Below are 21,408 nucleotides of genomic sequence, written 5' to 3' on the forward strand. Positions count from 1 at the left end.
AGAAAGCAAGTAGATAACCCAGTCGTGAGAAAGCAAGTAGATAACCCAGCCGTGAGAAAGCAAGTAGATAACCCAGTCGTGAGAAAGCAAGTAGATAACCCAGCCGTGAGAAAGCAAGTAGATAACCCAGTCGTGAGAAAGCAAGTAGATAACCCAGCCGTGAGAAAGCAAGTAGATAACCCAGCCGTGAGAAAGCAAGTAGATAACCCAGCCGTGAGAAAGCAAGTAGATAACCCAGACGCGAGAAAGCAAGTAGATAACCCAGTCGTGAGAAAGCAAGTAGATAACCCAGCCGTGAGAAAGCAAGTAGATAACCCAGTCGTGAGAAAGCAAGTAGATAACCCAGCCGTGAGAAAGCAAGTAGATAACCCAGTCGTGAGAAAGCAAGTAGATCACCTTCCTTCTGTAGTGGACAGACTCCTTCTTGTGTGTCTTTCCCCTTCAATGTAAAAAAAAATATTCTGTCGCCCTTCCACCCTGTGGCTGTATTGTTAGTCTCTCGCCTTGTCTGTGAGAACATCCAGCAGACTTGATTCTAAACCAAACTTCAGTCTTCAAAACAACAAATAACGTTTACATCTAGTGTTAACTATCTAAACAAACAAACCCTTCAAATGTCTGAATCTAACGTTTTAACTTTTAGCTCATATAAAATGAAGAGTAGGCCTACATTTAATGTCACATAATAACCACTAAGTTGCTGATTGCTTTCAGACATTGCCTTCCATCTCTAGCTGCAATGGTAGCAGCTGGTTAATCTAGTAGGGCATAAACTACCTAATACTGTAATGTTCAACGTAGAAGTCAGATCTGGTGTCATCAACTAGCCCACTGGAGTCACTAGTTGGCACATGATGCAAGCTAGTCTTATATATTTTTCAAGATTTTAAACATGATAAATGTGATCTATCTATAATAGTAATATTTAGGCCTAGTAATCTTCATTTTTTTTTTACTCTCTAGGAAATCTTATGCGGACACAAGCACTTTTTAAATGCACGATGGTCTATGAACAGTCTATGTAGGTCTACAGGTCTAATTTAATTGAAACCAATTAAACAATTGCATCTATTAGGCTACAATTATAGTTCCACTGAGTACCCCTAAAGAAAACGAGCCTAATATTCCTGTGAATTTTAGAAACGTTCACATAGATTGACATAGAAATTTAATATATATATGATAGGCCCTATATATTGATAATAAGCCTAAACATAGACCCATGACACTATAAATTGTAGAGGATAACATTTAGGGAGTAGACTTGTGTAGAGTTACAACTTAATATTGTTAGGTGAAAAATTGTTTTTAAAAATGTGTGCGTTTATACAGTATTTTCAATGTCAGTATAAAATAACGGTATATAAAAATGTGGCTCGTCAATGATTAGTTTTCATATCATGTATTTATTGTCTTAATATAATATAATATAATAATAACGATAAGTCCGATAAAATTTCAACAGTTATTTTTTTATGAGTTAAATCCCTTTAGTTACTATGGCGACTAGTATCAATAGGTTAAACTGACACTATCGAGATTTTACATACATAATGAAATGAATATGAATGAGAGTTAACGTTAGCCTTTATTTTCATAGAGGATATAACCGAGTCAATGTTTTAGCTAACTGTTCTAGCCAATAGTAAGTAATTTGGTGGTTAAAATTATAGAATTAAACAATTAAAATATCAAACAGTTTCTCTTAAGTCAATTTTGAATTTCTAAACTAAAACCAGTATAAGTGAGTAACCAGATAGATCTAGAACAAAGTATTTCGTATAAGATAATAAATAAGTATACATTACTATTTACTCAAGTTAACTATTTTAAGTATTTCTCTAGATCTATATTGATACTATAACTATTGTTTATTAAATTCACTATTTTGGCACTCTGTGTTGTTCTATAATTAAGGTTTAAAACACAATGGAGGAAGAAGTAGCCACAGGTAGTGACAATATTGTGACAGAATTTAATACATATGAAGACTTCTTAGACTCACAGATAACATCATTTGATCTCTACTACCTTGAGGTAAAAATATGATTCTGACTCTATTCTGTATACGTTATTCAGTGTCATTATCTAACATTAGCTCAACCCTGATTTTGTTTTAATTTATCATTTATTACTTTTTTGTTCACTTTAGATCTAGTAAATAATCAAATAACTATTACAACATTAGCTTATAGGTATGTAATGTAGGAAATTACAACTAAGAGTGGAAAGAGGAAAATGACTACTCACTCAACTCACTGCTTTAAGCCTTTGACCAGATCTCCAAATCTCTTGCAATGGCTGAGATGATTTGTCTTATAAGTAGCTATATATAGGCCTACATAAGTTATAAATGTGATGAATTTCTAAATGTTCAACTATATTCAATGACATCACTAACATTATAAAAATGTAAACATTTAATGTACTTCAAAGCTGGAAATGACAGTAGGCTATTTTCAAAAATGGAAATCCACATATAAAAGTCTGAAGTTCTTTCTCTCTGACAACCTTTCTCTGTTTAATCATAACTATAAATCTATGTCATTTGACCACAAATCAATGCAACTTAGAAGGGAAACTCATGTGAATGTCATCATAACCAAAGACATACCCTATGTGGCAACAACAACATTGACCTGTTGTTGTTTTTTTAGTCTGTTGACTCATTCCACAAATGATGAGAGAAATATTTTAGGACCTCAGTAGTACTTCCCATAGTTTTGAATAGGGAGGATTTGATGTAGTGATAGTTCTATGTAGCCAACTTAGTAGTTTAACATCATGATGTTCAATGTTCATAACAGATGTCATTTTTTTTCATGTTTCCTCAGCTTTTATTTGCTTTTTTTTCTTTTCTTTGTGGATTAGCACTTTGTGTAATCAATGAGGCATGTAATGTCGAGCTGACCTATTTACTTTTGAAAACAATTGCATCACTTTACAAGGACTCAACAACTTCATGTTCAATATTATTTGACATTTCAGGTGCTTTTTTTTTAGGTGTGCAGACTTTGTGATGTCCTGAAATCTCCATATTTTTTTTACTATCTTTTATCTATGTTTTATTTAAAGGATCAAGAGTTGGCAAGACAGCTGGTTGAGTTGGGATATAGGGGCAGTGGGGAGGTATTAAAGAGGGAGGAGTTTGAAGCAAGAAAACAAGCTGCAGAGGCCAGCAGGCTTTCAAAAAGAAGTCAACAAAAGTAAGAGTACTGTTTACCAGTAGTAATGTGAACCTTTTTTGATCTGTACTACTTGTATTGTTTTCTTTTGATCATGGTTTTAAAAAATAGGATTAACTAGCTTTTTCAAAAAATTCTTTCTACAATTTTAAATATTTAAATTTCAGGAAACTTGCCAGTGATGATAAAATAATTAAAGAACCATTACTCCAAGCTCTAGCTGCTAGAGAAGCTGGAAACAGAAATGGGAAAATGACTGTAAGATCGTTTTATTAGATTCTATATTTGTAGTTTTAACCATGCATTGTATTACTATTGACCCCTTTAAACAATGCTGAAACCTTATTAACCCAACTGTTCCAGCCTTAAAAGCTTCTTCAAATTCTTTCCAGTCTATCATCTTCATTAGAGATCATAACTCTAGAGGCCAGGAGATCTCTGGGTACATAGACTATGCATACAGACTGAAAACAGAAGATTTTGAGCCCTATTTCAGTGGGAAGAAACGTCTGCTGCCAAGGCCATCTGATCTAAGGTAACTATGTAGATTGTTGTCACAAAACAATGTTACAATGTACTTCTTTCTTATAGCAGTTTTTGAAGATATATATTGAAATTAGGGATTATGTAATTGCAATTTAGCTTTATTGATGTAATTATTACAAGTGCAACAGCGCATGGTGATTAAATACCCAACCTGTAAGTAAAAAAGTTACCTATTCAGACCTTGTGGCCTATAGGGCAGATGATGTAAAGGTCATCTGTTTCTGTGGCCTATGGTTAAAGAGGATGTCATGTGGCCAGCACAACGACCAACTGCCTTTACTTTTCCCCAACTAACGTCAGGTACCCATTAGAGCTGGGTGGACTCAGAGGTGCCCTAAGATCCTGAAATTAAAAATCCCATTCTTCACCAGGATTTGAACCCCGGAACTCAGTTAGGAAGCCAAGCACTTTACCGCTCAGCCACCACGTCTCCTACCCAACCTGTGACCACAGCTTTTTATCAAGGATCTGCCTCTTTAGTCATATGAGAAGTTGTAAAGGGAAAAGTTAGTCCCTCAAGATATAAAGCAAGATATTACAGTGATTATAAAATATTTTCTGGCTATTCTGTTTGGTTGGTATTTAGATTTTTTTTTGGCTCACTTGTTCAGTTTTTAATTTTCAGAAAAAAAAAATGTACCAGTTATTTTAAGTTTTCTCCCCCTACCCTCAAGCATTGACTTGTAGGACTTAACCTACAAAATCAACTGTAATTCCTAGACTAATTAGTTAGAACCATGCACAAGATGGACTATCCGTAGTGGCTAATTGGTTACTGGCATTCCTTTGTCTTACATTATGCTATACTATCCCAGGCAATTTCCAATTAGGATTACAGAGTCCATTATAATGTGTAAGAAATGTGGTTGATTCCAATAAAATGTTTTTTTCTGTTCGTTAGCTTTTACAACTGGGAGACAGCAACATCAACATCCAACCCAACACCAAACTATCAAGTGATTGCAGAGAATGCCTCTGGGCTGTTATTTAAGAATAAAAGAGACAGAAAAATTATAAATGTAGATCCTAAAGTAAGTATTAAATGTAGATCTTGGTCTTGTTGAAAAAACTAGGTTCCAATGTATGTAGTGCAGTCTTTGTTGTTGATACATAGCTTTGTTGCCAGGTAACTTTTTGAACAGAAATGTAAGAAAAATCGGAAAAATCTTGGAAGACAACAGCCACCCGCTCCATTATAACTACGCCAAGTTGTCGCAAAGTGGGCTACTACTGTCAATCACGACAAGAACAGAGTGGTACAAAAACTTGTTTGTACATTACTCGGTCAGACTTTATCAATGCCACCCTTTGATCAGGAAAGATGAAAAGGATCAAGATGCCTGTGTGTAGTCACTGAATGAACTCTTTATGTTGTGTCTGTTCTATTTACGTGTATGTTTCTGTTGTGTTGTATGTATATGAGAAAAGAGTCCTTGTAATCGCAACAAATTTCCATAAGGATCAATAAAGTAGTCTTCATCTTTAGTCTTAATTAAAAAAAAATATTAGAAAACAATTTACACCAAAAAAAAAGTTGATGCTATCAGAAAATGTAATTGAAAACATGATTAAGAAGCTTGTCTTATATCTTTTTTCAATATTTTAAACATGATAAATGTGATCTATCTATAACAGTAATATTTTCTAATCTTCCTTTTTTTTTAATTTAAAAACCTGTTTTCTGTAGGTGTTCATTTGTATGTTCTGAACCAAGGACAAAAAATGAATTTCATATATCTAGATATAAAAAAGCAAAGACAAATACTGCCAATTCCAGGAGTCTGCATTTTAGATAATAAATACCACTTACTCTAATATTCAAGCTAGATCCCTTGTTTGCAAAGATGTTGAAATCTAATCCTGGTGTTTATACTTTTAGTCCATTCAACTTGAAAGAAAATGATATTAAGTAAATGATATTAACTGGGCTAACATTTGGGTATAATATCATCTAATATTCCCACTATAGTAACTACATTCTATTCACTTTATGCTTTATAAAATGTTTCTATGTTTAGCAACATTTGCTAGTATTTCACAGTATAAGAAATCTTATTAATTTTCATGAAATCTCTTAAATTTTTATGCTTTTTTATATTAATTTTCACTTTTGTAATTGTCTCATGCCTTTAAAAGTGCTTTCTTTCTTTAATACCCATGTCATATTGTGTGCATAGGAAATCAACTAGTATTGTACATTATCAGTATGTCCATTTTATTTTTCTAGGCTGACAGTCCAGGGGATAATTCAGAGAGACATGTCATCAGCTCTCCTAAGTATATTCAAATTGTCATTTATGATCACATCAACAGAAGAAAAACTTAGTGCTAAAAATTCAGTCATTGTGATAGAGGCAGTGAGAATGAGTTATATGTGTTTTTCTGTTGATGGATATATTTACTGGAATAAAAATTCTTTTAGTGTTTTAGATTTCTGATTTTATGTATTAATGAGAAAAAAAAATTGTGTTTAATTCAAGATATTCTAAAAAAGTTTATTTTTTCATCACTTTTCCAAGCAGCTAAAAGAATGTATCTATTTAAATATATATTTGTAATATGCTTAAATTTTAAGTAAATTCTATTTAATCAGACGACCAAAAAATTAAATCAGCCACTTATTCAAACTGAATCCATGATGTACAAAATAATCTTGTAATACAGAAAATATCTGTGTATTTACTCCAACCAGTTATTAGGACCAAAATGATAGCATATCTGTGTGATCCCATCATCCTGAAACTACTGTAGTGCAATATCCAATGAGTGAAACCTACTATATGTATTATCACAGAAACATTTGAGATTAATGGTATCTTTTTGAAAGCGCAAGACAGACAAATCAAGTGTATATAATAAAAAAATATTTATTAGTTTTTATACAAAAAATCCTATTAATGAATTTTCTCCCTCAATATAAAAAAAAAGTGCCCACTAAATACTATATATACTTAAATGTTTACAATGTCAAGAGATTCATAGAAATAAAAACAATATCTGTAGCTTTCATATTCATATCTTTGTAACATCTAAAAAAAAAAAAAAATCAATACATCTGAAAAAAATTGCTTTCTAATCAGAATACAAAATAATTATGGTCAACACAAATGAGTCACACAAAACCAAACATTAATATCATTAAGATATCCCCCTTGGCTATTTACAGCTGAAATTATGTGTAATATTTAACAGGAACTATCAGGGTATTATACACATCAATACAATTTATAAACAATAAAAAGCATTACAGCAAAACCATGTCTTTGATCTCTTCATAAAAATAATTTCAAGGCACTTTTATATTTGATTTCTATAGATGCGCTATTGTTTAAACAAAAATGTATGTCAAAGTATTCAAATAATATTTGTTCAGAGAAATATTTTTGTTAGGCAGTTTTTTCATAGCATCAAAATTCAAAGAAATACTTGCAAGGATAGTATTTTATTTTTGGCAAGTATTTATATATTTCTGTACATAAAAACAAAGAGATATTAGAAGTTTGTAATAAACATTCACACAATCAGAGGGGAAGTAATAGAACAAAGATTTCATACAAAGTAACAGAAATTTCTAAAAACCTTCTCACATTCAAGATAGTAAAAACAAAATTTAAAACCAATGAAATGTAAGAAATATCTTGACTCCAAAACACTGTTTCAATACCATTTCAAAAGTTTCTAGTTGCAAAGTGTTGCAAAATAAACAGGAATGTGAACTCTATATCAAATCCAAGTCATGAGAATATTCCATAACTTTAAAATGGATGTTGATATTGACTAAATTTACAAAAATAATTGCATTCAACTAGTTCTAAATCGTATATGATGAAATATTACACTGCTGGAATTATGCTTCACTGAATAAAAATCAGCCAATTTTTTTGTTCATTAAGTTTGTCATCAATAATCAAAACAAAATAGTATACGTTGTTTTTTGTTCATAAATTATTCTGGAACACTATTTCTGTGATTTATGTATCATGAATTACAGTACAATGTTAAATTAATTATCTAATTGAAATTAGAAATGTATCATGAGATTTAAGTGACTGCTTATTTCAATGTTCACATTCTTTCTAAGATAATATTTATATGTTTTACTGAAAATCAAAATCTTGGTTTAAGTACTAATACTTGAGAACATTTGAGTATCGGTCATAAGAATATACCAAAGCTGCATGAACAGGCTGATGAAAACAATGGACATAGTAAGGGAGCGTAAGAGGAACATTACACATTAAAATAAATAATATTAAATGCACACTTGTACAAGCAGTGCATTATGTTGGACTTCTTAATCTTGTTAGCTGATTACTTCATGTATTCATTCATCAGTCATTCAGATATCAACTAACAAACTTCCATTAGTTATTGGTGAACTTTAACAAACAGTTATTGGTGAACATTAACATATTCCATCAGTTATTTGTAAACTTTATCAGCAAAAAAAAAAAAAATGTGTCCAGTGATTATTTAAACAAAGAGACAATTTGTTCAACTTGTTCTTATTAGTGAAGACCAAAACATATGGTAAATAAAATTAAGTGTCAAAATATTTCAGTTAGAAGGATAATTGGACAAGAGAAAAATATGAACCTTATTATTAAGTAAAGTAAGAGCACAAATATGGATGATGGACCTGAAATGTAGCAACACAAGAGAAGTGGGCAGAAATGTAGCAATGATTTTCAATTCAATTTGAAGAAAGTTAAAAAAAAAATGTTTTGTTAGCTGAATAAAATACAAGTCTGAATTCTAAATTATCATTTTCGAAATGGATTGTTTGTTTTACATTTTTTATTACTAAATACTCTATAGTATCTTAAAGCTGACACACCACACAAACATAGATTCTATATCCACCGGGAGTCTCTCTCATCAATTAGAAATAATTTATCAATTTTAATAAAATATAATTTTTTTAAAACTTTAACCACAGAAGAAAAAAAAAGCTTGATAGAACATGCAGACTAATATTAAATTTGGAATCTACTTGATCACCAATTGATTCAGAACAAAAGTTTATGATTATTTTAATGATTATACATTGTTGTTGTTTTGTTTTTTTTAAGTCAATAAATAAGGGTCCATCAATCCAACTATTTTTGAAGAAGAATGTTTTAACCTTGCATAAAAAAAAGGGAATATTGGATTTAAATTTTAAATGCCAAAAAAAAATATGATCCAGTATAAACAAGATTACAATGAAGCTATAGTGCACACACTAAATGAGTAGTTGAAATCAAGTCTTGGAATCCCTCACCTTTTTACAAATCAAATAAGTCCTTTATGAGAATGACAAAAATGAACAATAAGCTATTAGTGTTATTATGAGTAAAGCACAAAAAAAAAAGAAAAAAAATCTGGAAATGTAAACAAAATACATCATACCAATGTTTCTAAAATGATTCTCTGAAAGATAATGTCCTTTAATACTTTCCGTAGAGACCAAATAATACATGACAGAATGTTTAAACAAATTCGTGATCCAACAAACGTTTTTTATCCTCTCCATGTGAGGATTTCTTGGACAAGAAAGGAAACTGAAAATAAACAACAACAGCAAATATTTTAGAGTAGTGTGTAGCTGGCACAACTTGCAATTACACATTCAACAAAATGTTTTTAAAAAAAACAAAACAACTTTTATTAGGAGAATGGAGCAACAGGTTTGCAAATCTCAGATTAGTAAACTAAAAATGAATAATTAGTTTTTAGATCATTGGATAATCCAAAATTCCAACCTGAAACTGTAAGACCAGTACTTCACTAGTTTAAATAAACCAAAATTAAAGTAAAAGCAGCCTACCTTCAGCCCTTTACACCTTGACTGATATGTAGATATGCCCACCACAACAATGAGAATGGCCACTATCATCCATGTGTATAATAACACCATGCTGGATGGAGCAGTGGGGTGTTTGCTGAAGTTTGCTTGCTTACGAATCTCATCCTCATCAAAATCATCAACAACATTCTCTGTGTTGTCAATATCAGCTGCAACTAAAATGAAGTCAAAATTGAAAGACTCACAAGATATGCTTACAGAGCATGTTAATTTTTTTCATGCAAAAAGAAGATTAAATTTTCATTGACATGCTGTTAACAAAATTCTAGATGATAAGGTACTTAGATTCCAAAATAATCCATCTGAAGTGTCCATAGATAGTTGGGTAAAGCAATAAACTTGACGAGTATATATTTTTTCTTTGTAGTACATTTGTTGACTAAGATAAATATTTATGTCTTCAATGTGGCTACTGAAATTGGTGTTTGTGGCCAATCCATTAGAAGACAATTAGTGTTATTCCTTTTTTCACTTCAGGGTTATTTAAAAACTGGAGGGAAAGATAAAACCCACCCACCGCTCCCCAAAAACACATCCAAAAAATTTTCCTTATAACAGACCAGATCTATAAAGGAAGTAAATTAAAACTTAGAAAATATGAAATAAAAGCATCAGATGAAATACAAAAATTAAAGAAAATAATGAAGAAAATGTGACTTGAATAATTTACTGTTGCAATGATGCAATGATAAGACCATTACCTTTCTCTTTATTGCCAGGTTTGAACCACTTATTTGTATCATAATGCTCATCTGGTTCAATATCATGATCGTCTTCTTCTGGTGTCTCATCAACTTCCTCGCCTTCCCTGTTTACATAATCTGATTTTGACTCCTCATTGTCTAGAAATTTCAAAGAAAATAAAACTATTTTGTAATTATCTTCCACCAGTGCACTTTAGTCCAATACTTTAAAAAAAAAGAATTCAAAGAATTGTTACTAACAATTACAGCTGCTGAGCCAAGATTATCTTACTATGGCTTCTCAGCATTAAATTCTGATTTATTTTTGTTGAAAAGTTTCTATAGAAACTGCTACAGCTGAATAAAACACTTAATGCTCAGATTTTAACTACTGAGACTGTGGCTTGTCCTTCAATCAAAAAAAGACATCATTAATTTTTTTTTTTTTTCCAGCTTTCACAAATGATTTCCAACAGAATTTGAACCAAGACCTATTGAATTTGAGCTACATTATTAAGATTATTTATACAAATTAACAGGTTAATACATGCCCTATGTCTTCACAGGTAAAACATAATCGACGATGAGTCAAGTCATAAACCTGCTCACAAGAAACCAAGGCAAAATGTTGATTTCAATAATATGCCTCTAGAAAAAAAAATTACATTTTATACAATTATCAGATCAACAAGAAATAAAGGGACAAATAGGAGGCACATTGGCTGAGCTGTAAAGCGCTTGGCTTCTGAACTGGGGACCGGCGGGGTTCGAATCCTGGTGAAGACTGAGATTTTTTATTTGGGGATCTTCGGGTCCACCCAGCTCTAATGGTACCCGACGTTAGTTAGGGAAAAGTAAAGGCGGTTGGTTATTGTGCTGGCCACATGACACCCTCATTAACCGTAGGCCACAAAAACAGATGAGCTTTGCATCATCTGCCCTATAAACCACAAGGCCTGAAAGGGAAACTTCTAAAGGGACAAAGCTGATTGTCATGAATTTGCTTATTTGATTGTCCCCCCTTAGTGTTTGTTTACATTTGTTAGCCTGTGTACTGACCATATTTCGTGTTGTGATCTTTACTATGTGTGTAGTTGTTTGTCAATCAATAAATTAAAGCTTTGAATGTAACATGGTTTGTTATTAAGTACAACAATGATAAAAAAAATTGCTCCACAAAAAGATAACCTTTGAGAACCAGATGACAAAAGCAATGACAACACTTCTCACTTATTTTCAACCACTCAATGTCGTCAAATCCAAAGCCTATTCAAACATCATGTATACTAAAACTAATCCACACCAGATCTATAAAGGAAGTAAGATTTTTTGCGCCAGCAGGTAGCAGTCCTGTTTTTTCGTCTCTCATTTTGGAGGATTTTTGTGTTGCGATGCCGCTGAAAAATTGCTCCACAAAAAGATAACCTTTGAGAACCAGATGACAAAAGCAATGACAACACTTCTCACTTATTTTCAACCACTCAATGTCGTCAAATCCAAAGCCTATTCAAACATCATGTATACTAAAACTAATCCACACCAGATCTATAAAGGAAGTAAGATTGTTTGCGCCAGCAGGTAGCAGTCCTGTTTTTTCGTCTCTCATTTTGGAGGATTTTTGTGTTGCTATTTTCTAGAGCTAAGTGATCTTTCTTATACCATTAGATTTGTGTAGATTTCATCTGTAAAAGTTGGTGATGAGTCAAAAACCATTGAGCTAACGCCACCAGGTTTACTTTAAAGAGTCTACCTCGAAAAACAGGCAGCGGAGGGGGCTTAGCAATACTGTACAGAGATAGTCTAGCCAAGTATGTAACAATAAGACCTGACAGCTCAACGTACACCACCTTTGAGATATGCGAGTTTCGCCTTTCCCACCACAGTAGAACACTGACTTTTATTTTCCTGTACCGCCCACCACCAAGCAAGAGAAATAAATTGACAACAAAAGTTTTCATCGAAGAATTTCAAGATCTCCTTGACAGTCACATATCAACAAAAGATCTATTTGTCATAGGCGATGTGAACTTGCATTTTGACAGTGAAAATGAGACATATGCGATGCCGCTGAAAAATGCACTAAAGGATCGCAACTTAGACCAACTGATAAATGTTCCGACACACGTCAAAGGCCATACTCTTGACTGGATTGTTACAAATGCAAGTGAGCTTATAGCCAAACTCAATGTCTCAGACCGCGGCTTGTCAGATCATTTTCTTGTACACTTTGAAATGCGCCTATCAAAAGCAAAAAAGCCAAAGAAAAACGTGACTTCCCGTAAACTTTAAGCCATAGATATTGCCTCCTTCAAAATGGACATGACCTCTTTGCTGTTGCAACAAAGCAACATAGACGTTCTCAGCAATTACAATTCTTGCTTGAAAAAGTTGCTGGACAGCCATGCACCTCTTGTCACTCATACAGTCTCAGTTAGGCCATCTGCACCCTGGATGACGGAAGACATAAAGACTGCCAAACTTGTTTGCCGATGTGCCGAACGTACATTTCAAAACATAGGTCTGACGATACATCGACAAATATACATACTTTAAAAAAACAAGGTTAACCGTACGATTAGAGACGCAAAAGCTAGTCATATTCGACAAAAAATCAAAACTTCTGATTCTTCAAATGAGCTATTTAGGATCACCACTGAAATGTTAGGGGGAGCAAATAACGAACGTTTGCCGTCATCTATCCCAGTATCTGAACTTCCTGATTCCTTCAATAGATTCTTCATTGGGAAGATTGAGCAGATTAGAAATGACATGCCATCCCTCTCATCACAGCTTGACCACTCTCCAATTTTTCAAAATTCTCCTTTTTGCGAGTTTCAGCGTGTATCTGAAGATTATGTCAAAAGTACTATTTTAAAGATGCCAAATAAGTCATGTGACCTTGATCCCATTCCAACTTCCTTACATTGAATGTTTAGATGAGCTTGTACCCACAATTACTAACATTGTGAACTCTTCACTGATTTCAGGCATTGTACCACAGCAATTTAAGCATGCACTTGTCAGGCCCTTATTAAAGAAATCCAGTCTTGACCCGGAATGTCTAAAAAACTATCGCCCGGTATCAAATCTTCCCTTCCTGTTAAAGCTTCTGGAGCGCATCGTGTTAGCGCAAATTCTTTCTCATCTTGAACAGTACTGTCTCTTGGAAGAATTTCAATCTGCATATAGGAAGTGCCATAGCACAGAGACAGCATTGGTCAGGGTACTAAACGACTTACTTCACTATTCCGACAAAGGCCAAATATCAATTCTTTCCATGCTGGACTTGTCCACAGCCTTTGATACGCTAGACCATGAAATTATGATGGCCAGATTCTCTGCAACTTTTGGTTTAGCAGGAGTTGTCCTAAAGTGGTTTGGATCCTACCTGACGGAACGCACCCAAAGTGTCGTTGTTAGCGGGACGGAATCAACAAGCTTACTTTTGAAGTATGGAGTACTACAAGGATCAGTTCTAGGCCCAGTACTGTTCACTATGTATACATATCCACTCAGCGGTGTCATACGGCCAACCGGCATCTTATACCATTTCTTTGCCGATGACTCACAGTTATACGATTCATCAGTACCCTCAGAGGTGTCGCATCTGGCAGAGAAAATCAGTGGTACCGTTGCAAGGGTGAGCGATTGGATGATTGAAAATAAACTCAAGATGAATGAAGACAAGACAGAAATAATTAAGATTGGCACTAGGAACAATGTCTCAAAAGTTGAAAGCACAGATTCTCTCTTTATCACGAACTGCCATGTTCCTTTTGTCCATGTAGTGCGGAATCTTTCTTCGACTCAATACTATCTTTCGACCCACACATAAGTCAGCTCTGTAAAGGTCTTTATCTGCAGCTGCGCAGATTAGGCCAGATCCGACCATATTTAACAACGGAGTCAACAAAAATGCTAGCTGTGGCATTCATTCTCTCCCACCTTGACTACTGCAACGCCGTGCTAGCAGGTATACCTGATGACAAAATAGCCAAGCTGCAACGTATACAGAAAAACACAGCTCGAATAGTCCTTAAAAAAACTAGACAAGATTCTGCTACTACGCTCTTGCGCACGCTCCATTGGCTTCCCGTGAAAGCGAGAATCGATTACAAGGTCGCCACACTTTGTCATCAGTGTATATATAACAACGAGATGCCCTTGTACCTTAGCGAACTGATTACTCCATATGTCCCCCAGAGAGCCCTGCGCTCAATGGACTCAGCACTTTTAGTAGTGCCACGTTTCTCCCTCAAAAGCTACGGTCTGCGGGCTTTTTCAGTTCACTGACCAAAGGTTTGGAACTCACTCCCCATTGATCTCAGACATACACCATGCTCAAACACTTTTAAGAAGAACATTAAGACCTATCTGTTAAAAACTTTTTTAGATTAACTGTCATTTTAGCTCTCGTGTTTTTGTTTGTAATGTTGTTACAGCGCCTTGAGCCTACATTTTGTTTGTTAACAGTGCTTTATAAATAAAATTATTATTATTAAGTATAAAAGATGTCCATGATTTTTGAATTATATCTACACTAACTATTTTTGTTTCAATAACTTAATAACAAAAGTATACAAACCATCATTATTATCTGTGTAGTTTTCATCATCCCCTTCTCTTTCTGTTTCATTTTCATCTTCTGTTAGAGATAAAGCAAAATTAAAATATATATAAAACTTAAGAAAGTTTTACCAATTTTAAATGAATGGAAATTTTAGTTTTATAATATAATAATAATAATAATAATAATAATAATAATCTTTATTATCCGTAAGGAAATTTGTCTTACAATTTGTGCATTACACCAAACAAAAAACATTATAACTATAAGAAACCAAAGTGTACATTCACACCAGACTCACTCATAATTTTATGTTGTTAAAAGGAAATTCAGGATATAACTCTATTTTTAAGCACCTTAAGATTTATTTTTTCTTTAGTATATGTGCATTCATTTTTACTATTGTTGTATTTATGTAGCTTACATGCGAAGTTTTGAGTTTACATAAAAAAAATTCTTATCTTTATAAAGTTGGATATAAAAAGGTATTACATTAAATATACATGATATTAAATTAAGTACACCTAATACATATAAAACAATGTTAGGTTATTTTCTAAATACAGAACATATATATTTTGTATTTTTATTTAAAAATAATAAAATAATTTTTTAATAGATTACATATTATAAATATTTTTAAAATATATTTTTATGCCATATTTCTTAATTATTAAACATAATTACAACAACAAAGAAAAAATCTTTGCTCATGTTTAAACTTCAAATTATTTGCATGATAGCTTATAATCTTTAAAAAAAAATAATTGCATTTAAAACTGATAGGAAAGTTTTGGAAAAATTGCCAAATAATGTGTCACTGTTTATTGAGCAAAACAAGCTTACAAAATGAATAGTCTTATATAATTTATGATAATAACTAAAAAAATAATCAATAGCTTCAAGGGAACAGCTGTCACTTTTCAATAGATTTTTCATCTCAATAAAACAAACCTTGACATTTACTGTTAAAAAAAACTAACTATTCAACTGTAATTAATGAATTTATGTTAAAATTTTGTTAAATGTGTTAGTAGCAGTGTGCAAACAAAAAAATTAAAAGGGAATTTTTTTTTTTTTAAAGTGCAGTAACAAATTGTGAGAATTCTTGTTTCCAACTTTGAGGGTTCACAAAAAAAAAAAAAACAGATCAACTTTAGCTTCAGTATTACTATCCTAGAAAAAAAAATTACTGTTTGTTTGCTGCAGAATAACCTCAAAATGACAATGGAAGATAATAAACCTTTCACTTGCTTACACATAAATCTTTGGGAGTTTGATTTTTTGTTAGTATTCTTTATACTTTTACAGGTAGTCTAATATAAAATTTTCATAAGGTATTTCCTTTTTAATTTGCCCAAATGTGTTTTTATAGTTTCTAAACCTTCAACATATAATTGCATGTAGAACTACATTGATTTTAAAAAGCTAAGAAATCATTCTAATATTAGACAATGAAAAAAAAAATATATACATTATATTGGTTTTAAAAATATAATAATTTTAATGTATATATAATAATAATGGTTTTGAGAAAAGAACAATTTAAATAAATGAAATCCCCAAACTATAAGTATCTTATCAAATACAGACGTTACATTTTATAAGAAAATGTTACATATATATAACATACACACATTTATAGTCAAAGTGATATAAGCTGTGTGCACTATACAAAAATATTTAAGTGCAACTAAACAAAAGAAAAAAAAGGCATTTGAGCTGAAATGTTAAGTTTTTAAAATACAAGACTATTTTACAAGTTATTAGTATTAAAAAAAAAAGAAAGTATTAAATAGTTAAATAGAAACACAAGGAGAGTTAGTTTCATGGTCATGTTCCCTCTGACTCACCAAGTGGTTTATTACCAATGTCACCTTTGTAGCTATTCTTGTTTTCCTGAGATCTAGATACATTTAAGTTATTCTTATAAGATGAAAGTTGACGATTTATAATGTCTTCTCCAGGAGATTCTTCATTTTCACTATCAAAAGAATCCTTCTTTTCATCTAATCTGTTAGATTCTTTACCAGGTAATTGTAATTTCACAATTTTGTTATCAGTGTCTTTACTCTCAAACTCATCATCACTAGGTTTTGGCAATTTAGTGTCAATTTGTTTACTCTCCAAGTCATCATCATAAGACAGTGGCAATTTAGTGTCAATTTGTTTACTCTCTAATTCAACATCATCAGGTTGTGGTGCTTCAGTGTCAATATGTTTACTCTCCAAGACATCATTATTATGATGTGGTGCTTCAGTGTCAATTTGTTTACTCTCTAATTCATCATCTTTAGATTGTAGCAATTCAGTATCAATTGGTTTACTCTCTAATTTATCATCATTAGGTTGTGAAGATTCAGTGTCAATTTGTTTACTCTCCAACTCATCATCATTAGATTGTGGCAATTTAGTATCAATTGGTTTACTCTCTAATTTATCATCATTAGGTTGTGGTGTTTCAGTGTCAATTTGTTTAGACTCTAATTCAACATCATTAGGTTGTGAAGATTCAGTGTCAATTTGTTTACTCTCCAACTCATCATCTTTAAATTGTGGCAATTCAGTATCAATTGGTTTACTCTCTAATTCATCATCATTAGGTTGTGGTGTTTCAGTGTCAGTTTGTTTACTCTCCAACTCATCATCTTTAAATTGTGGCAATTCAGTATCAATTGGTTTACTCTCTAATTCATCATCATTAGGTTGTGGTGCTTCATTGTCAATTTGTTTACTCTTGAACTTATCATCATTAAGTTGTGGCAATTTAGTATCAATTGGTTTACTCTCTAATTCATCATCATTAGGTTGTGGTGCTTCATTGTCAATTTGCTTAATCTTCAACTTATCATTATTAGGTTGTGGCCATTCAGTGTCATTCCCTTGTTCATCCTCATTAGTTTGTGCTGATTGTGTGTTGACTTTCTTCCTTTCTTTATCAGTATCCATAAGTTGTGGTGATTCAGTTTCAATTAGTTTACCCTCTAGCTCATTTAATTTTGATTTGGTGCTCATTTCTTTACTCTCTAGTTCATTATCAAAAGTTTCTGATAATATTTGATTGTCCCTGTCTTTACTTTGTAGCTCATTTTCTTTAGATAGGGATAATTCTGTCTCTGTTTCCAAACTCTCTAGTTTATCATCATCAGGTAAAGGTGATTTGATGGTACTGTTTTTGACATTCTGATTTATTTTTGGCAGTCCAAAATTTGTTCTCTCATTACTATTTTTATGACTGATATGAAAATCTTGTTTGGATTTAAATTTGTCAGCCAATAGCTCCTTAGAATTAGAGGTAAAGTGAGTAGTTACTCTGCCTTTGCTCTCTTCTTTATAATCATCAGCTAATGTTACTTTTTTATTAATGTATTCATTTTCAGATTTTTTTCTATTATATTGTAGTAATTTTGTGTCAGTGAATGTATAATCTTGTTGATCAACTACAAAAGGCAAGTTTGGTTGAAATGTATAATTGTCTTTACTCTTTGACTTCTGAGAAAAAGAAGGCAATTTTGACTTTCTTTCATTAAGACGTCTATCATTACTACGATAAGGAGGTACTATAAGAGTTTTTAATGAGTCAGAATTTTTATCTTCTTCTTTCGCAAGAGATGGTAAATTTGTATCTATTCTGTCAGTGCCTTGGCTGTCTTGTACATTGTCTTGAAGTGCTAACCCAAAGTCTGCTTCTTTTCTACCCTTTGCTTTGACAGAAATGTGTTTGGTTTCTAATTGGTCAACTGTTTCTTTATCAGCTTGTGATTGATTTTTTAAGTTTTCATTTTCTTGATTTAAAAAGTTCTTCTCATTAAGAGAAGATAATTTTTGTAACAATCCATCCTTAGCTTTTCTACCTTGTTCCTTAACAGGAGTACCTTCTTTAGACAGAGATATGGTATCATGATCTGGATTGTTAGGGAGTGGTGATTTGTCTTTACTACTTTCAATATTGGAATCAGTTGCATCAGGTTTATCAGGAACAAGTTTGCTTTCTTCTTCTAGATTTGCAGTTTTACTTTTCAACAATACATTTCCATTTTTTATGCTAAGTGTTTTTGAATCCTCATGCTCTTGACTACCTTCTCGAATGATGTCATCCTGGGATTTTAAAAGAGTCTTTCTATTACTACTTCTCTGAATCTGTTTGCTCGGAGATAAATTCTGTAAGTGATCATCTTCCCTAAATTTGTCTGATGTTCTTACCCCCTTAGCACCCTGTCTGTCTAGGAAAGAAAGAGAAAATTTAAATAAAATTATACTCAGACTGCAAAATACAACATTATTTATTCCTTTCAAATTTGTACAATTTGTTTGACAAGCATCATGCAGATACAAAAACATGCTGTTGTCATATATAAATGCCAAGAAATATATTATGCAATATAAGAACAGTTACTGCTTGCTTAAAATAAAGAAATTCACTTTTTATTTAAATGATATAACATCAAGTTACTACTCTATAGATCATTATCTAAAATATATTAGTTTGTTTCAGATCACATATTCTTGTTACTCTTTAAATATATATAATGCAATTTAAAAAGTAAATAAATCTTAAACTTAAGAAAGTAAATTTATTTAAAAAAAAAAAAAAAAAAAAGAAACCTTTATATTGGTAATGTTTATCTTCATCTTCCGGTGCAATCAGATTTGACAGACCAATTTCGTCTTTAGCTTTAATCAAATCCTCTGTCTTTCCTGCTTCAGTTTTGTAGTTAGAGTTATTTTCTCTATCAACACTTGGTTTTTCAGTGGTAATAACTTTGTCATCTTCTGCTAATTCTACATTGTCATCATCTTCTTCAAGAAAGAGATCTGATTCTGGCACATTCTTAGATAAATTTAAATCGTCTAACAGATCTATTGACTCTGTCTCATTATATTCCACTTTTATGTCATCATTATTAATATTATCCTGTTCTGGTTTACTTGTTATATTATTAAGTTTTATGGGGCTATTACTGTCTGGCTCAACTTTAGCCTCAGGCCTATTTTCATTAATAGAACTGGACTTGTCAGCTTTTTCAAACAGATCAAAGCCTAAATCATCTATAGAAGGCTGATCCAGATCTAAATTATATAGTTTTAGACTTAAATCTTTAGGAGGATTACCAGTAGTCAAAGGTAAAGCTTTTGTAGTTTTAGAATCCTCTGCCTCTAGATTTAGATCTAAGTTATCCTCTTGATCTAGATCTAGATCTAAGTTGTCTAGGTCAAGTGATGGAGTCACTTCCACTCCGTTTTGTGTATCAGGATAAGCTTTCATCAAATCCATGCATGCCATTAAACAAACACTAAACAACAAGCAATTTAGGAATCCGAAGTACATCCTCGCCATTGTGAAAAAAAGAAACAGTTTTTATTATTTTAACAAATTCGACAGTCACAGTAACTAAGTTGATAGACTAGAGTCTAGATCTAGAATCTAAAATAATGAGTGAAATGAGTGTCACTGTCAACACTCTGACACTTTAGTTTCTAGACTACCTTAAGTTAAGGCCCGGGCTTAAGGCTTAAGTAAACAATTTAAACATTACAATCACTCATAGTCATAGTAAATAGTAGTCATACTACTATTAGATCTACTAGTCATAGTGAGTGGCAATATCACTAATGTCACTATCATTACAATCAAATTATCAAATATTAATCAATCATTCATAGTCAATATAGATGTAGATCTAGATCTATAGACCTCAATACGACAGTCACAATAGTGACTCGTATTAGCGTAGTAATAGTATACTCAGTATAGACAAAGAGTAGATCTATAAATTACTAGATCTAAGGCTAAGGCTAAGAATACCAAATATATTATATATCTAGATCTAGATATTAAATTTAGACTATACTGTGACTATAGCCGTATAGCTATAGGCTTATTATGGCTTATATTTAGATAGAGTCTAGCCACACCTCTAGCCACACCACACAAATCTAGAGTAGTCTATCTTTGACTAGGAATCGATTGAGCATTGTGACGTCAGAATTAGGCCAAGTTACCAGATTTATTTATTTGCCAGTGCAACACCTATGGGAAAGGACCAACAGCGAACGCTTTTGTGCCAGTTTTTAGTTTAGAATTTATAACTCCGCAATGGTTAAACTAATTTAAAAAATGAAAACATCTGCGGACTCCTCAGCTATTGGGCGATGAAACTAAATTTGACTCTTTTTTCCATATCAGCTATTAATTTTATAATTCAAGTGAACTTGCGGTAGGGGTCTGACCTAATCAGCGAACGCAATTTTCGCGGGAGTCATAATGAGCGAAAGGCCGTAAAAAATAGCGAAATAGCATGTTAAAATATAGGAAATTATGCTTCAATTAGTTCTATCATCTAACTTCTTCCATGAAGCAGTATAACTATTGTTCTCCTTGTGGCAATAGGCCTAAAATTTTTTTCACTTTTCTTGTGCTCCACATCTTTCTATGCTTGTAACTGATGTCTATATATAGCCTACGAAACTTGCGATCAATTATTTTTTTTAAAGAAAGAAAGAAACTACAAAATTCTATATCGCCACCTTCCTATAGGCTAGTCCACGTCGTACTACTCTCCATTTCATAAACTCTCG

At 32.4% G+C, this 21,408-nt stretch overlaps 2 protein-coding genes across 5 annotated transcripts; one reads left to right on the forward strand and one right to left on the reverse strand.

Annotated features, from left to right (window-relative positions):
• Window positions 1–1,494: 1,494 nt before the first annotated feature.
• LOC106055208 (cilia- and flagella-associated protein 299-like) lies at window positions 1,495–6,160 on the forward strand. Its single transcript, XM_013211398.2, has 7 exons — window positions 1,495–1,645; window positions 1,918–2,037; window positions 3,076–3,206; window positions 3,353–3,443; window positions 3,578–3,720; window positions 4,633–4,762; window positions 5,959–6,160. Exons 2-7 carry the CDS (start codon window positions 1,930–1,932, stop codon window positions 6,055–6,057), a joined length of 702 nt encoding a protein of 233 aa, XP_013066852.1. The 5' UTR covers window positions 1,495–1,645; window positions 1,918–1,929; the 3' UTR covers window positions 6,058–6,160.
• Window positions 6,161–6,578: 418 nt separating this feature from the next.
• LOC106055156 (glutamic acid-rich protein-like) lies at window positions 6,579–20,863 on the reverse strand. Of its 4 annotated transcripts, none has more exons than XM_056020100.1 (7): window positions 20,746–20,863; window positions 19,435–20,159; window positions 16,683–19,052; window positions 14,848–14,907; window positions 10,281–10,421; window positions 9,541–9,734; window positions 6,579–9,274 (listed from the first exon to the last, which is right to left on the reverse strand). In XM_056020100.1, exons 2-7 carry the CDS (start codon window positions 20,156–20,158, stop codon window positions 9,203–9,205), a joined length of 3,561 nt encoding a protein of 1,186 aa, XP_055876075.1. In that variant the 5' UTR covers window position 20,159; window positions 20,746–20,863; the 3' UTR covers window positions 6,579–9,202. The 4 variants fall into 4 exon arrangements, with proteins under 4 accessions (XP_055876075.1, XP_055876074.1, XP_055876076.1 ...); XM_056020099.1 differs by having other exon boundaries at window positions 19,435–20,254; XM_056020101.1 differs by lacking the exon at window positions 20,746–20,863 and adding an exon at window positions 20,317–20,629.
• Between the last annotated feature and the right edge of the window lie 545 nt (window positions 20,864–21,408).

The sequence above is a fragment of the Biomphalaria glabrata genome, chromosome 2 (assembly GCF_947242115.1).
Source record: "Biomphalaria glabrata chromosome 2, xgBioGlab47.1, whole genome shotgun sequence".
Taxonomy (NCBI): Eukaryota; Metazoa; Mollusca; class Gastropoda; family Planorbidae; genus Biomphalaria; species Biomphalaria glabrata.

What these genes read in the sequence shown, in the direction of transcription:
- LOC106055208 (XM_013211398.2), top strand. Translation starts at nt 1,930, where the DNA reads ATGGAGGAAGAAGTAGCCACAGGTAGTGACAATATTGTGACAGAATTT. An exon ending in TTGATCTCTACTACCTTGAG is followed by an intron (nt 2,038 to 3,075) that starts GTAAAAATATGA and finishes TTTTATTTAAAG; the next exon opens with GATCAAGAGTTGGCAAGACA. An exon ending in CCAAGGCCATCTGATCTAAG is followed by an intron (nt 3,721 to 4,632) that starts GTAACTATGTAG and finishes TCTGTTCGTTAG; the next exon opens with CTTTTACAACTGGGAGACAG.
- LOC106055156 (XM_056020099.1), bottom strand. Translation starts at nt 20,167, where the DNA reads ATGGCGAGGATGTACTTCGGATTCCTAAATTGCTTGTTGTTTAGTGTT. An exon ending in CATTGGTAATAAACCACTTG is followed by an intron (nt 14,908 to 16,682) that starts GTGAGTCAGAGG and finishes TATCTCTAACAG; the next exon opens with AAGATGAAAATGAAACAGAA. An exon ending in ACCTGGCAATAAAGAGAAAG is followed by an intron (nt 9,735 to 10,280) that starts GTAATGGTCTTA and finishes ACTTCATTTTAG; the next exon opens with TTGCAGCTGATATTGACAAC.